Below are 14,085 nucleotides of genomic sequence, written 5' to 3' on the forward strand. Positions count from 1 at the left end.
AGGTCGTCTTTGCGCACGTGGGGTCCTGGTCTGCCTGAGCCTTTCCCAGTCCGTGTTTGTTGTTCTGGCATAGTCATTCATCATACCCCCTTTTACTCCTCAGGGCCCTGTTCTAGATGACCAAGTATTCCCGAAACTCATAAACTCCCTTGTGCATTTGAAATTACTTGGTTTCCAGAAGTTATATTTAACTTCACTTTTAAGAAATTGGAATAGAGTATGAGGCTCCTGTGTCATTTGTGCTGGGCGGTCTGCTGACTCTTTCCTAGATTCAGTTTAGAAGCTGAAAGGTCCTGGAAACTGGGAACTCTGAAAGGGTCAGAGGGGCCAGAGGGGTCAGAGGAAGAACACCTTTCCCTGACCCTAATAGGTACCATCAGACAGCCTGTTCTTGGCCCATGCTCCCGGAAGTATTACCTGTTGCAGAAAAAGAGTGATGGTTACAATTCGATATGCTCAGTTTTGAGGGCACACATTTTGGAATCGGTCAGGCTGGATTTGACTTCTGTCCAACCACGTCTGGGACACGTGGAGTCACCTTTTGGGGCCTTCAGTTTCTTCATCTATAAAGTGGGGATGGTAGGGCCCATAACCTGGGGGTATTTTGAGAATTAAATATATAAAGTGTGCAATGGTCCAAGTGTAGGGCCTGGGATTCATTTGTTAACATGTGGATACATTCTACTTTTGCCTGCAAAGAAAGAAGTCAGCAGCCGTTTGAACCACTGGGAATTGTTGGGAGAGGTAACATTTGTGGTCTTTTTTTTTTTTTTTAATATTTTTATTTATTTATTTTTAGGGAGGGAAGGAGGGAGAGAGAGAGAGAGACAGAGACAGACAGAGAGACAGAGAGAAACATCAATGTGCGGTTGCTGGGGGTTATGGCCTGCAACCCAGGAATGTACCCTGGCTGGGAATCGAACCTGGGACACTTTGGTTCCCAGCCCGCGCTCAACCCACTGAGCTATGCCAGCCAGGGCTCATTTTTGGTCTTTTAAAAGTGTCTCCAGTGCCCGTGAGCAGCCATTCAAATCACTAATTTTTGATGTGCTATAGATCCTGCAAAGCTTTTCCTTGTGGACCTTCCCTTGTATGGGAAAGAAGGCAATGACACGCTGGTCCGCTGTCCTCTGACCGACCCAGAAGTGACCAACTACTCCCTTATGGGTTGCGAGGGGAAGCCTCTCCCCAAGGACTTGATGTTCGTCGCGGATCCCAAGGCCGGCATCACCATCAGAAACGTGAAGCGCGAGTATCACCGGCTCTGCTTGCACTGCTCCGCGGACAAGAGGGGCAAGTCAGTGCTGTCGAAGAAGTTCACCCTGAAAGTGAGGGCAGGTATGGGCCCTGTAGTACCTTCTTCTGGGAGTCAGAGCATCCACTGGTCTAAAGAAGACTTCTCTCTTCCGAGTGGTCCATCTTAGTCAACCAGGCAGCTGGCTCTTCAGTTCCCCTAACTTCAAAATAATGTCAGCTGCCTGTGAATTCTTTGTTTCCTGGTCCCAACCACCTGGGACCAGTCCAGGGCTGCCTTCAGTTGGGTGTGTCTACTGTAGATTGGGATTAAGGCCGTACTGGGACAGTCAGAGTTTCATAATTGCATGAAAGTGTTCCTTCCCAGAGAAATCCACTGGGGAAGTTTAGTTACACTGTTTGGAAACATTAGCTACAGATTATTCACTCCTTGATTTACTATTGATATATGAGTCAACTTTTGCTTCAGCTATTTAATTTTAATGCATTCTCAACTCACAATCCAAGGAGGAAAGTACCAACTGACTATGGACCTTATTATTGTGGCATCAAGGACTATTTTGGTAGCAGGAGGACATACAGATTTTGTATCTCAGAGATCATCTCATTCAACACCAGTTGGTACTCAGCTATCGAATAGTTTTTATTAAGGCTTTTTGAAAAAGTACATTCCCTAGGAGTAAGGCAAATTTGATTATTTAAGACCTGGGACTTTCAGAAATGAGTAAGATATTTTTACAACACATGCTGCCTGTTTGGGGAAAAGACTGTAATGAGTTGTAGGTCACGTCCTCATGAACCACCACGGCTGAGTGAGATGGAGAGGAAGGCTGCTCCCCTCTGCCAGCAGGGGCTTCTGCCTGCTTCGCAATCACCTTGTCCAGCACTGTTATCTCAGAGTAGACATTCCTACTTTTTCACTCAATAGTAATGAATTTACTTGAAGGATGCATGATGTAATTGCTGATGTCTTCAGGGGTGCAAGTCATACAGATCCTTTAGTATGGTATTTTATGTTTTACTTAAAAGATGCCAAAATAAGCTGTGTGCATTTGAGGGGAAAAAGTCAGATTTTTTGATAGGAGAGATTATTTGAGGGCTGTGTTTCTTTTTATTCTAGCCATCAGAGCTGTACCAGTTGTGTCCGTGTCCAAAGCAAGCTACCTTCTTAGGGAAGGGGAAGAGTTTACAGTGACATGCTTGATAAAAGATGTGTCTAGTTCTGTGGACTCACTGTGGATAAAGGAAAACAGCCAGGTGAGTGAATTGTTTCCTTCATTTTCCTCAATATATCATTCTGTCTGTATGGGAGATAATCACATTTTTTTTAAAAAGTCTATTAATTGTCCTGGGGGACGGCTCAGCTGGTGTGTGTGCCTGGGGTGGAGCTGTCTGGGAGTGTGCTGAGATGCATGTTCCCCCTCTCACAGCGCCATATGTGGGTGTGTGCGCTCATTACCGGTACCAAGTAAATGCCATTTGGTAAATTTGTTTTAGGGAATCTTAAAGAGAACTTCAGGGTCAAGTTATTACTTCATGCTGTTTCTCTGAATGACTTTAGATAGGAAATTTTTAAAAAACACCACTAATGGTGAACTGTATAAATACCTCAGTTTTTAAAGCTATTACTGTTCAGGCCAGATTATTTAAAATATTGGGAAGAGTTGCCGGGGGGTTTTTCTTTGCCTAATTAAAACGAAGAATTGTTCTCAGATATTAACCAGGAAGGTCTTCCCTTCCTGCAGAACGGCGTAGCCATTTGAGAGATGGGTTTCTTTTTGTATGGATCTGATTTCCTCCTTTGAGGCTGGACCAGAGATCAAGTTGCTAATGGTTTTCTATTTGTTTTAGTTGCTATTAATAAAAGGGTTATCGTTCATCTGAAACATTTGGCCGTGTTTAAGTTCTCATTTATTTGACAAATGCATATCGCATGTGTCCTCTATATGTCAGATTACTGTGTTAGGCGTACCTTGAAATTAAATAAATTTTTATCAAGTTGTATTTGAAGTTTTTTTCCTCTTGAAATATTCACATTAATAGCAAGGCCTTTAAAATGTTTAATTTCTCTAATACTTTGTTTATGATTTTCATGAACTGAGTTTTCAGTTATTTTTTTTGATAATCTTGGCCATCTAGTTAATGTGCTGTCGTGGTCATTTTTCCTTAGTACATGTGTGTGCATTACACAGGAAAAAAGGAAATGCTATATTTTTCTTCTTTCTTTTCTTCCTCCTCATGCCCTATATTCAACAATGGCAATTTCATGCCTTTTAAAAGAATTCTTAGCTAAACAAGTAACCATGGTGATTAGCATAATGCAAAGCATTATGATGGTATTCATGTAGACCTGTGATGGATGATACCTTGCTAAATGAAGCCTGCCATTGACTAGAAGAATGGATTGTCTTGTAGACTGGTTCTTTCAAACCAATGGCTCAGGGAATAAGTTTTAGTTTCCATATCATATAATTTAATAAAAAACAATAGCTCATGCATGCATTTTTGACTAACCTCACCGAACACAATCCTATATTAATTGACTTTCTATAATTTTTGATTTCAGATAAGAGAACAGTTTAGATGGTGTGTGTATTTGAGCTTCAGTGTAACTGGAAAATTAGCCTTTTTGAAATGAGAAATTAAATTGCCCCAGGCAGTTTTGGTCTGAACCGTGTTTCCCAGGAGCCCTGCATGCCATTCCCAATTAATCCAGTGACACTGGTAGATAAGCCTTCAGTGTTGGGAGCCCTTGGGGAAATCCCAGTGTGCACCTCCAAGGGTTAAGGAAAACCAAATCACGTGCGAGCAATATGTAATGTGTGAATTGCAGATGGGGCTCATGGCTCTGTGCCAAGGTTCATCTATGAATCTTACATTGATATCCTTTGGCTTAATTTGGAATACTTAGCGCTGTTAAAGCTATCAAATTATCTTAAAAATCATGCTCTTTGATTCTGACCATTTAAAGTAGGTTTAACTCATAATGAAATTTAGGGTAAACTGTTTTAGAGTTTTGCAATTATTTCGTATTCAAATGTAAGAGACTCTAGAGTTTATTCAGCACTTGTGAACCTTGGTTAGCTTTTCTAATGCTTATAAACCCTTGTATTTTTACTTGCTTTTGATGATGATCTCTGACAGTGCCCTAAATTATGGTCTCTGGATTGAGGTGTTGGTACTGCCTCCCTATGACCACTGTATTCCTGCTGGCACTGACGTGTTCAGTGTCCCTGCTTAGCTTCCTATTGGAAACTCTCGTGCTCTTACAAGAACCATAAGGAAGATTCCTGAAATCTAGAATGTGGCATGTTATCTGCCCCCTGTCCCTCTGCCTTCGCAGAGGGGAAGTCTGTGATATGATGGACTGGGAAAGGCTAGAGAAAGTGTCACTTCGCTTTGCTATTGCATCTTCTTAACAGTTGATCTTATGCAGTGAAGTGGCAGGTGTCTGCCAATTAATTATTAGAAGGCTGTCTTAGAAGGAGGATTTTTAAACCTACAGAGTGCTCCTGACCGCAGAGCCCTTTCGGGACCTTCGTTCCCTCATTGTCTCCTGGAAACAAAAGGCTAGTGGTGTCCCCAGCTTGCCCAGGCTCTCACAGTCAGCCAGCCACAAGGCTCCTCTTCTTTTTATTTCAAAACATTCGACTCTGGCAGTCGGCTTTGATTTGTGCTTATTTCAATGTAAAAAATTCTTCCAAAACTATAATAACAGAAAGAGAAATAGATATAACCCCACCATTGTATATAGTAGTGCTATGGAAATATAATGTGAGCCTCCTGTGTAATTTTAAATTTTCTAGGAGGCACATGACAAAGAGTAAAAAAAGTAAAATTGATTTTAATAATATATTTTATTTGACCCAATATACTGAAATACTATTTTATCATGTAATTAACATAAAATTATTAATGGGACATTTTGCATTATTTTTTCATCCTAAGTCTTCAATATTTGGGACATATATTATATTTTAGAAACAACTCAATTCAGACTATTTCATGTTAAGTACTCAGTAGTCCCATATGGCCAGCCTTTACAAATGCTGTATTGCCCGTGTATATTTTTTTGGTGTTTGTTTTCTTTTTGTCCTCATGCACATGTGTTGTCACATGGTTGCCATTTTAAGTTACACTCAATTTGTGTTTTTTAAGTAACGTACATATTTTCTTGTTTTCACGTATTCATAAATTTGATACCTGGTATACATCTAGTTCATCTCTGAGTCTGTAGTAAAGCTCTTTGAGCTTCAGTTTTTTGTTGAGTTGTTTCCTTGAAATGAATGTGCTGGAGTGACCAGGGCACTGGACAGGCTGCCGAGGTGCCGTGTAGAGGGCTGTGCCCATGTGCAGTGTTATCAGAACAGACCAAGGCTCCCGGGTTCGCCAGTGCCCGGGCAGCCGATCACCCTTGGTCTTGTTCCCTGTCAGGATCAGCTCCTGTTCAATTTCTTTTTTTAGTTTTTTTTTTCCATTGTAATAGGAATGTGTCACATTTCAGAAGATTTGGAAAAGGCAAAAAGCTATAGGCTACTTCTTTTAATCTTTTCAGAGAACAGCTGTAGTTTATATTGTTTTATTTTTCCCCATGACATTTTCCATACAAGAAATCTCTCCACGTCTTGAAACGATTAGAGTGGAGGGTGATATCACAAGGGCAAATTCACGACCTTTGCTCTTCAGTGCATGCATAAATGAGTTGGGGCTTGGTTTTGTATGTGTTACATATCTTAGAACTCCCTTTAAGAGTTGCCAAAATTCTGCTTAGTAAAAACTGTAGGGTGAATTTTCAAGTTAGTTGTAGACATTGTGATTCTCTTCTTATTCATAAAAATAGTACACATGTTAATAAAATAGAATATGATTATTATTCACAATGTGTTTCTTTCAATTACTGGGAGTTAGAATAGGAAAAATACGTAACAGGAAATACTGATGTGAGTATGCTGACTCATTGTAAAATATTAGCATTCTGCGGTGTTTTTTATATAGTGACTTAAAATTTGGCACTGTTAAAAAAATAGCACTACATAGAATTTGGAATTATGTATGCTATGATTATTAAGACATGAATTTTCATGTTTTCCCAATCATTAATGACTGTCTTTCAATATAATTCTGTAATATGAAGTGTTCCAATGACAGACTTGTCGTAATGCTTTATTACTCTTACTTAAGTAGTGTATAATGAACACTAATATGGAGAAGTTAATTGCCGCTATTTTTAATTTGCCTAGGAAAGATCCTGCATATAAATCTTATGGTAATCTCTGATTTCTTTTTCTCTCCTTCTGAAACCAGCAAACCAAAGCACAGGTAAAGAGTAATAGCTGGCATCAGGGTGACTTCAATTTCGTACGTCAGGAAAGGCTGACTATCAGCTCAGCAAGAGTGAATGATTCTGGAGTGTTCATGTGTTATGCCAATAATACTTTTGGATCAGCAAATGTCACAACAACCTTGGAAGTCATAGGTAAATATCTCTATGGGAATGTATAAATTACTGGCAATAGTGAAAGAAGACATTACTAGTTTCCTTTTTATGTAAATGGAATGTTGAACAGGTTCTTAGAAATTTTTATTTTCTTCGAGTGAATGAAGGATGAATGAATGAATAAAAATTACCATTGCCCCTCTTTTCCGCTAGACCACAAACAGCAAATTCTACCTGTTCAGTAGAGGGAAGTGGAAAGCTGTAACTGAAGTTCTTCAAACCTTTCACTCTCTGTGCTACTCACCCTCCCCACCCCCACCGAACAAATAAAGCAAGGTTGAGCTTTTTCAAAAATTCTAGTCCTTGCAAAAATTCTAGTCTAGTCTTTGGAGGGGTACAAATGCTTAGAGCCTGAAGAATTTCTCTGAATCTTTTGGTGGGGCTCCTCAGCCTTTTGGCTGACTGTTTTCCACTCATGGCTCCAGCTCATCTGTAGCAGGGAAGAGTTGGCAGAGTTTCCCCTCCCTGCCCCACCTCACCCTACTCTCCATCCTTCCAGGCAGCAGCATGAACCCTTGAGAAGGAGGGCACAGGCACACGGGTCCCTAGTTCTACAGAGCGTGGACTGGAACAGGATAACCTGTGCCCCGTAACCCCATCATGTGGTTTAGCCTTTTCTTCCCTACTCTAGACATCTCAATAAATTTATATTTTCCAAGCCTCTACTTAAAGAGAGCAGAATGTGGTGAAGTGTTTGCTTTTGATTTACAGAAAATAATAACGATTTCAAAATGACTTCATTTACACATTTTTTTGTTTTTTCAGTATTGTTTGAACTTAATCTATTTTCTTGTCTCTTTCCTGCAACCCTATTCTTCGTGCTTGACTGTGATGAAGTACTTGGAGGGTGGAGAAATTCTTCATCATGAGCAATAAGAAAATGATGCCATATTTGTTTTCATTTCTGCTTTCCCCCACATTTCTTCAATAATTTATGTAGCAATGTCAGAGGTCTGTGATTTATCCCACAATAATCTCATATAATTTTGGTATGTCTGTCCATGATACGATTGAAGGGGTCTCACCAGACTGAATGTGGAGAAGACACTTTGGTTGCAATTATAGAGTCGGTACAGAGAAAGAGTACTACTCTGTCCCCAAACGTGATTGTGGACCATTTATTAATTTAAATAGAAGGCTATGCTTTTAAAATATTAAACCCAGTAAGTGCTAATTTGCTAAGTTGATTAGGGAGTATGTTGATATATCAGCTTCAGCTCCAGAAAGCAATTAGTAAGGATGTTTGGAGCATATTGTTGTATATAATCAGATTTTTAAAATCCATTCATCAATTTCCAAGAATATAACTGTGTAACTGGAAACACTTGTGGCTGAGAAACCTGAATCTGGTTTTGTATTGTTTCAGGAGTGGGTTGCGATGGGACAAGAACAGGAAGAGACAGAGAAAAAGTAATCTCTCTAGCGGCTGGGAATATAGAGTAGGATTTGGCTACAACCTGGAGTAGTAGAGAAAGCAGGACTTCGGGATGGCCTGTCTTGGTTTTGAGTTGGGGCTCTGCCACTTAACTTTCAAACGCACCCTACTTTTTCTCTGCCTGCATTTTCTCTTTTGAGAAACACAGCTTCTAAGTCCCAAGTTTGCATGAAGGAGAAAAGGGAATAAATTTTGTAGCAGTACTTGGCACAGTATTTGCACCTAATTAAATATTAATGCATTATCAAAGAACTCCTTAATTACTTAATGCAGAAGAAATACTTGAAAAAATCATACTTTATGTTATACCAACACGGGTGGATTCTTTGATTACAATAATTCTTACACTTCGTGAATTTGATGATCTATTCCGTGATAGGACCTAAAACTAGTCCATGCATAGTTCCATGCACTATTGTTGTCAATAATAATTTGAGTATTTTGCATTGTGTGATTTGAATTTATAACCTTTAAAACCTGAAAAATTAGTGTAGCATTCAGAGGAAACATTTAGTTTTTCAAAATTAACCTAATTTAGCTTAAAGAATGGTAGGAGGTATCATTTACAATTCAGGAATTAGAACAAGGTGGTGGTTTCCATAACTAGTTTTCATTTAAATGATTTTCCATCCTCATCTGAAAAATCCTTTTTCAGTTAGTACGTAGGACAGTTGGATTCCATTTTTTATTCTGAGTATATAGGAAACTAAAAGGCAGTGAATAACTATTTTGACAGTGTCATTTTGGACTTCAATATATTTAACCAAACAACACCAAAAATAATAAGAATTTACATTTCATAATTCATTTTTAAAATTTGGAAAAAAAAAAAGGAAAATAAAATGAAAAGTTGTATAATTCCACTGGCTGATATAACCATTTTAAATATTTGGTATATTTGTATTTTTATATGCAGCAGAGTTTTATTTATACATATAACTCATTTCCTCTCTCTTTCTCTCTCTCTCTCTCTCTCTCTCTCTCTAAATAAAAGTAGAGACTGTTAAGAAATACTATAGTAAGAAGAGGTCAGAGTTAGCTTTTCATAGACCTGTATTAAAATCTAAGCTCTTCCCTCCAGGAATTGATTTTTTCATCTGTAATTTAGGGGTTATAAGCTTCCTCTTTCACTGTTATAAGATTAAATGTTTGTTATAATTATTAAATAAAATGTATGCTAAAGTACTTAGGGCAGTTCTTGGCACATTAGTAAGTGTTCCATAAATGGTAGCTATAAAAATAATATTGGCAATTATTTTATTGTGCTCTTTATCAAGTTCTTTTAATATTATTAGTATATAATTATACCTAAGGGCTACTTTATTTAACCAGTTTCTCATTTTTAAAATTATTATAACTAATGTCAATAGCACTTATTTTGTAACGTAGCTATCCAACTCACTAAGAAAAGTACTCAAGTGTCAGTTACAGTATTAAATTGAAGAGTGATCTTTAAAAATCTATGTTGCTAAATGCTCCCTAAGAGTTGTGTTGGCCTGCAGTGTGTCATTCAGTCTGCCACTTTTACCACACTTGGAAAATTAAGTTTATTTCAAATTAGTTTTGCTATTGTTTATCAATAGGTTGTGTATACTTTATTTTTGAAATAGCTTTATTGAGGTTTTGCTATTTTTAATATGCGAAATGATCCCTTATTTAATTACCAGTTTAACTAAGTGTTTTTCTTCTATATTTTATGTCCTCTTTCTTCTGTTACCTTAATTAATTTTACTATATAGACATTTACAAATGTTTATGTATTTAGATTTGTCTTTTATGATTTTTTTCTTATGTTGCTTCTAAAAAAAAATTGGAAACCCGCTCCTCCTCACCCCTGTCCCATAGAAGTTTGATAAGAATTCTGTTGTTTAGCATGGTCTGATTGTTAAAATGCTGTCTCTGATTCATCTGCAATATATGATATGATGAGATGACCCTTAGTTTAGTTTTTTCCCAAATACAACACTTTTATTGAACATGGAGATTCTTTGTCCCTTCTTGATTTATGTTATTTTCTTATCAAATAAACACTTACAGAGTCTGGATATGGGCTATTTAGTCCTATAAATACTTTTAAACCTAAGAAGCATCGAGACTAGTAGTTATAGCAGATTGATAAGATGGACATAGGTCTTTAAGTAAGAGAGTTGTTGGAGAGAGAGAATGGGTGAGGGAACATTTCCAGTGTGGGTCCTTTCATGCAGGACAGTGACCACATGCAGGAGCAACACACATGTCAAATGGCTAGTTCCAACCCTCTAACTTGTTATTGCCATTTCATGCTGGAAATTGGTCAATATCTTTGAAATCCAAAGATGATGTTGTGCTTTTGGCTGGGTAGTTGTGGATAATGGTTTCTTTCTGTTTTACTCTGTTCTGATTAGATAAAGGATTTATTAATATCATCCCAATGGCAAATACTACAGTATTTGTAAATGATGGAGAAAATGTGGATCTGATGGTTGAATACGAGGCATACCCGAAACCTGAACGCCAGCAGTGGATATATATGAACAAAACCTTTGCTGATAAATGGGAAAATTATCCCAAGTCTGAGAATGAAAGTAATATCAGGTGAGAAGAGGGCCTTGCTTTGGGGGAGGGGATTCTGCTCCTCTTCTACTTGGCTTACCAGATCCTGTTTCCGTGATCCATAAGTTAGAGGACATCTGGCAGAGAGGGAAGTTGGGGACTACTTCCTCAAGTCTTCCTCCCAGCATTACATTTTGCTGAACGTTTAGGGTGCACAGGTAAGTCTGTGTCCAGGTTTTCTCGTGTGTAACATAGAGGCTAGTTCTCTCCCGCAGTTCCCAGGATACTTACACGTACTAGGGACACATTAAATAACTCACTTCACAGAAAGAGGGAAGTTAGTGCCTTTCATCATTTTTTTTAACTGTAAGAAACTAAGAATCATGGAGTAGCTGTGGGCCAGGCAGTGAACCTGAGCTCTTTTACAGCAGACCCCTCATTTGATCCTCAAAACATTTATAACAAAAAGAGCAGCAGTAGTAACACTTCATGTAAGTAAATGGCATGCATTTTTTCTACCTGTGCTGTTCTAAGTACCTTGTGTATATTCACTCAGTAACTCTAGTCCTCACAAACTCTGTGAGGAGGCATTCTTATTTTCCTAGCTTAGAGTTTGCATGTTTATCCAGTCGGGAGCTGTAGGTTGCTGTAAAAAGGTTGGTGAGAGATGATGCTGTCCTGGGCCAGGGCCTAAGGGTTGGCGGGAAAGGGATGGATTTGGGAGGTACCCAGGCTATACCTCCTTAACAAGACTAGGGGACTGAGGGGGTAGGAGAGAAGGGGAGGAGTTTGGGTCCATCAGTCAGGCGAGATGGTGAGAGGTGATCCCATTCTAGGATAGGAGCGGCTAAGAGCTTGGGGTTTGTTGAATTTGAGGTTGACCATGAGAGGAGATGCATAGGTCAGGTTCCCTAGAAGCAGAGCTTGAGGTAGGGGTTCTTGGGCAAGGGCTTCATTAAAGGAGCAGGAGACCTGCCAGGGAGTGTGGGGGAAAGGATGAAAGAGGGGCTGTGGCTGAGGTGAAGCTGAGGCGCAGTCTGACCCCAGGGTGCTCTGGAGCTGGGTTCTTGTCTCTCCCAGTGGTCGGTCTCTCACTGGCTATAGACCTGGAAGGCAGTCCACTTTCAAGTGCATCTTAGTGCCTGAGGGCACGTCCTGGGAGGAGGTGTATGTGTGGGTTCATATATATCCACTGCTGCACCCAGGCAGATGGTGGCATAAAATAGCTCCGTAGAGGAGGCCTTGGGCCAGAGAAGTCTGGATGGGAGGTAAAGGTTTGAAAGGGAGCAAACAGAAAATAGTTCAGTGTGAGAGCAATTGCCCAGGGAGCATGTGCAGTGAGGGAAGAGTCTGAACTCACCTCTGCATGTGTCCAGTCAGTTGTGTAGCTCGTGCAGTTCCAGGGCTGCCCAGGGCACCCCATCCACACCGGAGCCCATGTCAATAGCTCCATGCGTGCTCAGTCCACACAGCCATATCTGGCGGCCCTGTAGTGAAACAGAAGCTTAAATAGCAAATGTAGTGCAAAGAACACTTAGAAGAAGTGGTGGGGTAGGAGGGACGCCAGGAGACTGTGGTGTTGCAAGAAGAAAGGTGAGGGCAACAGTATCGACCTTGCCGTGGGTGCCTTGCAGTGTCTGCATGGAACAGCCTGCCAGTCTGGGTTTTTCCAGGCCAGTGTTGTTAAAGCAAAGCAGGGCAGGCAGGTTCAGGACACTGGTGAGAAGGGGGCCATGAGGACAGCTCAGGAGGCAGGAGAGGCTGCAGTCTCTGTGAGAGTTCCTTGATGCTGAGAAAGCCATTTCCCCACTCCGCTTTCTCACACAGCAGGCGCTTGCCCCAAATTAAATGTGTGTGTGTTTGTATCTGTTTCTGTGGACCTCATTAATACTGAATTAAGGGAGCTGTATTTTCCCTAAATAGCCATGCATTTCCAAATAGAAACTGTGAAAAAGACATGTACTCAAGGCAGGCAGCCCACAGATGATTGATTTATTGTCTGTTCTTTGTAGATATATAAGTGAACTTCATTTAACCAGATTAAAAGGGACCGAAGGAGGCACGTACACGTTTCTAGTGTCCAATTCTGATGTCGATTCCTCCGTGACATTTAATGTTTACGTGAACAGTGAGTAAAATCAAAGACTCCTTATCTTTTTTTGTTTTTATTATTTCAAGTTAGGGCCTGTTTTTGTAACAGCTGCAGAACTCAGCTCATTGTGTACTATGTAAATAATGTTTCATGATAATTTTGACCTTAACAAAGACCCTGTGGTTTGGTGGTTGCGAGAATGTGTACCAAAACCAATCCCTTGCCCTACACTTCACTGACCACAGGACCCTCTGGACGTCGCGCAAGGTGTGGATGCTGCCTTTGAACTAAACGTAGGAGCCATAGAAATTAAAAATACAATTTTTAACTTGTTGTTGATTGTTGAAACGGGGAGCCAGAGGTTGAATAGGAGCTGGACTGACATGATTTCTTGTTACGATGCTTTCTGTTTTGGGGGTGTGATATTTTTTGTGTTGAGATTGTTCTCCCACCAAGATGACGCAGTGCTGATCCTGCAGAGTGGGTCCCCACTGAGCACCGACCGTGTGGGTGCTCTGGGAGAGGGAGTTAGGTGGCTTCGGGTGGGAGTGTGACGTGCATGCGGGAACCTGAACTCCTGGGTCTTGCCTTATCTCTGCCCAGAGGTTAAGGCCACGGGAGTGTGATCACCAGCTGGGTGGTTTTTCCAAGTGCAGGGCTTCCTCCTGGCTCTCCTCTGGGGCCTGTCTGCATCTCCAGGTACCTGTCACACACACCAGCCAGGGGACCAGAGGAAGGGAGGCCTCCAAAGACACAGGTTTCCAAGGGAGTGGCCACAAAATGAGCCATCCTGCATTTGGGGGGTGCTGAAACAACCTGGAACATTCCTTAGAGAATGGCTTAATAACTGCTGAGCACTTTGTATGTGTTGGGCTGTAGGATGGGAGCCAATTTCTTGCCCTCAAGGAGCTGTATGAAGTCATTTTATATCATTATCTCATTGGTACCGGAGCTCTGCCGCGTGGGGGCTGGGTAGCATGGTGCGTGTATAAATGAAGACGACAAACAGCTAGTGAGTAATCCTTGGGGTGTTTCTGATTGCTGACGGAGGCTTTTCACTATACGCGTGTTTCCAAAATTGTGTTTTCTGAACAAGATACGTGTTTAGATAAAGAAAGTCACATCTGTACTTAGACACTTTTCTTAATCATAGGCCTTCTCAGAATCCCACCCATGCCAAGCTGTCTTACGGCTCCCCAGGAGGGGGCCGTGAGATGGAGCAAATATCCCGCACATGTTTGACCACAGAATTTCCCTTTTCCAAGGGAATCATGT

The 14,085-nt window shown here is 40.5% G+C and overlaps 1 protein-coding gene across 2 annotated transcripts in view; it reads left to right on the top strand.

Annotated features, from left to right (window-relative positions):
* Positions 1-14,085, top strand: part of KIT (KIT proto-oncogene, receptor tyrosine kinase) — a 78,989-nt gene that overhangs the window by 35,856 nt on the left and 29,048 nt on the right. For both annotated transcript variants that reach the window (XM_028505820.2, XM_028505822.2), the window contains exons 3-7: positions 1,057-1,338; positions 2,375-2,511; positions 6,559-6,730; positions 10,571-10,760; positions 12,731-12,846. In XM_028505820.2, coding sequence (XP_028361621.1) covers positions 1,057-1,338; positions 2,375-2,511; positions 6,559-6,730; positions 10,571-10,760; positions 12,731-12,846 — 897 coding nt within the window. The remainder of the gene's footprint in view (positions 1-1,056; positions 1,339-2,374; positions 2,512-6,558; positions 6,731-10,570; positions 10,761-12,730; positions 12,847-14,085) is intronic.

Source organism: Phyllostomus discolor, chromosome 1 (assembly GCF_004126475.2).
Source record: "Phyllostomus discolor isolate MPI-MPIP mPhyDis1 chromosome 1, mPhyDis1.pri.v3, whole genome shotgun sequence".
Lineage (NCBI taxonomy): Eukaryota > Metazoa > Chordata > Mammalia > Chiroptera > Phyllostomidae > Phyllostomus > Phyllostomus discolor.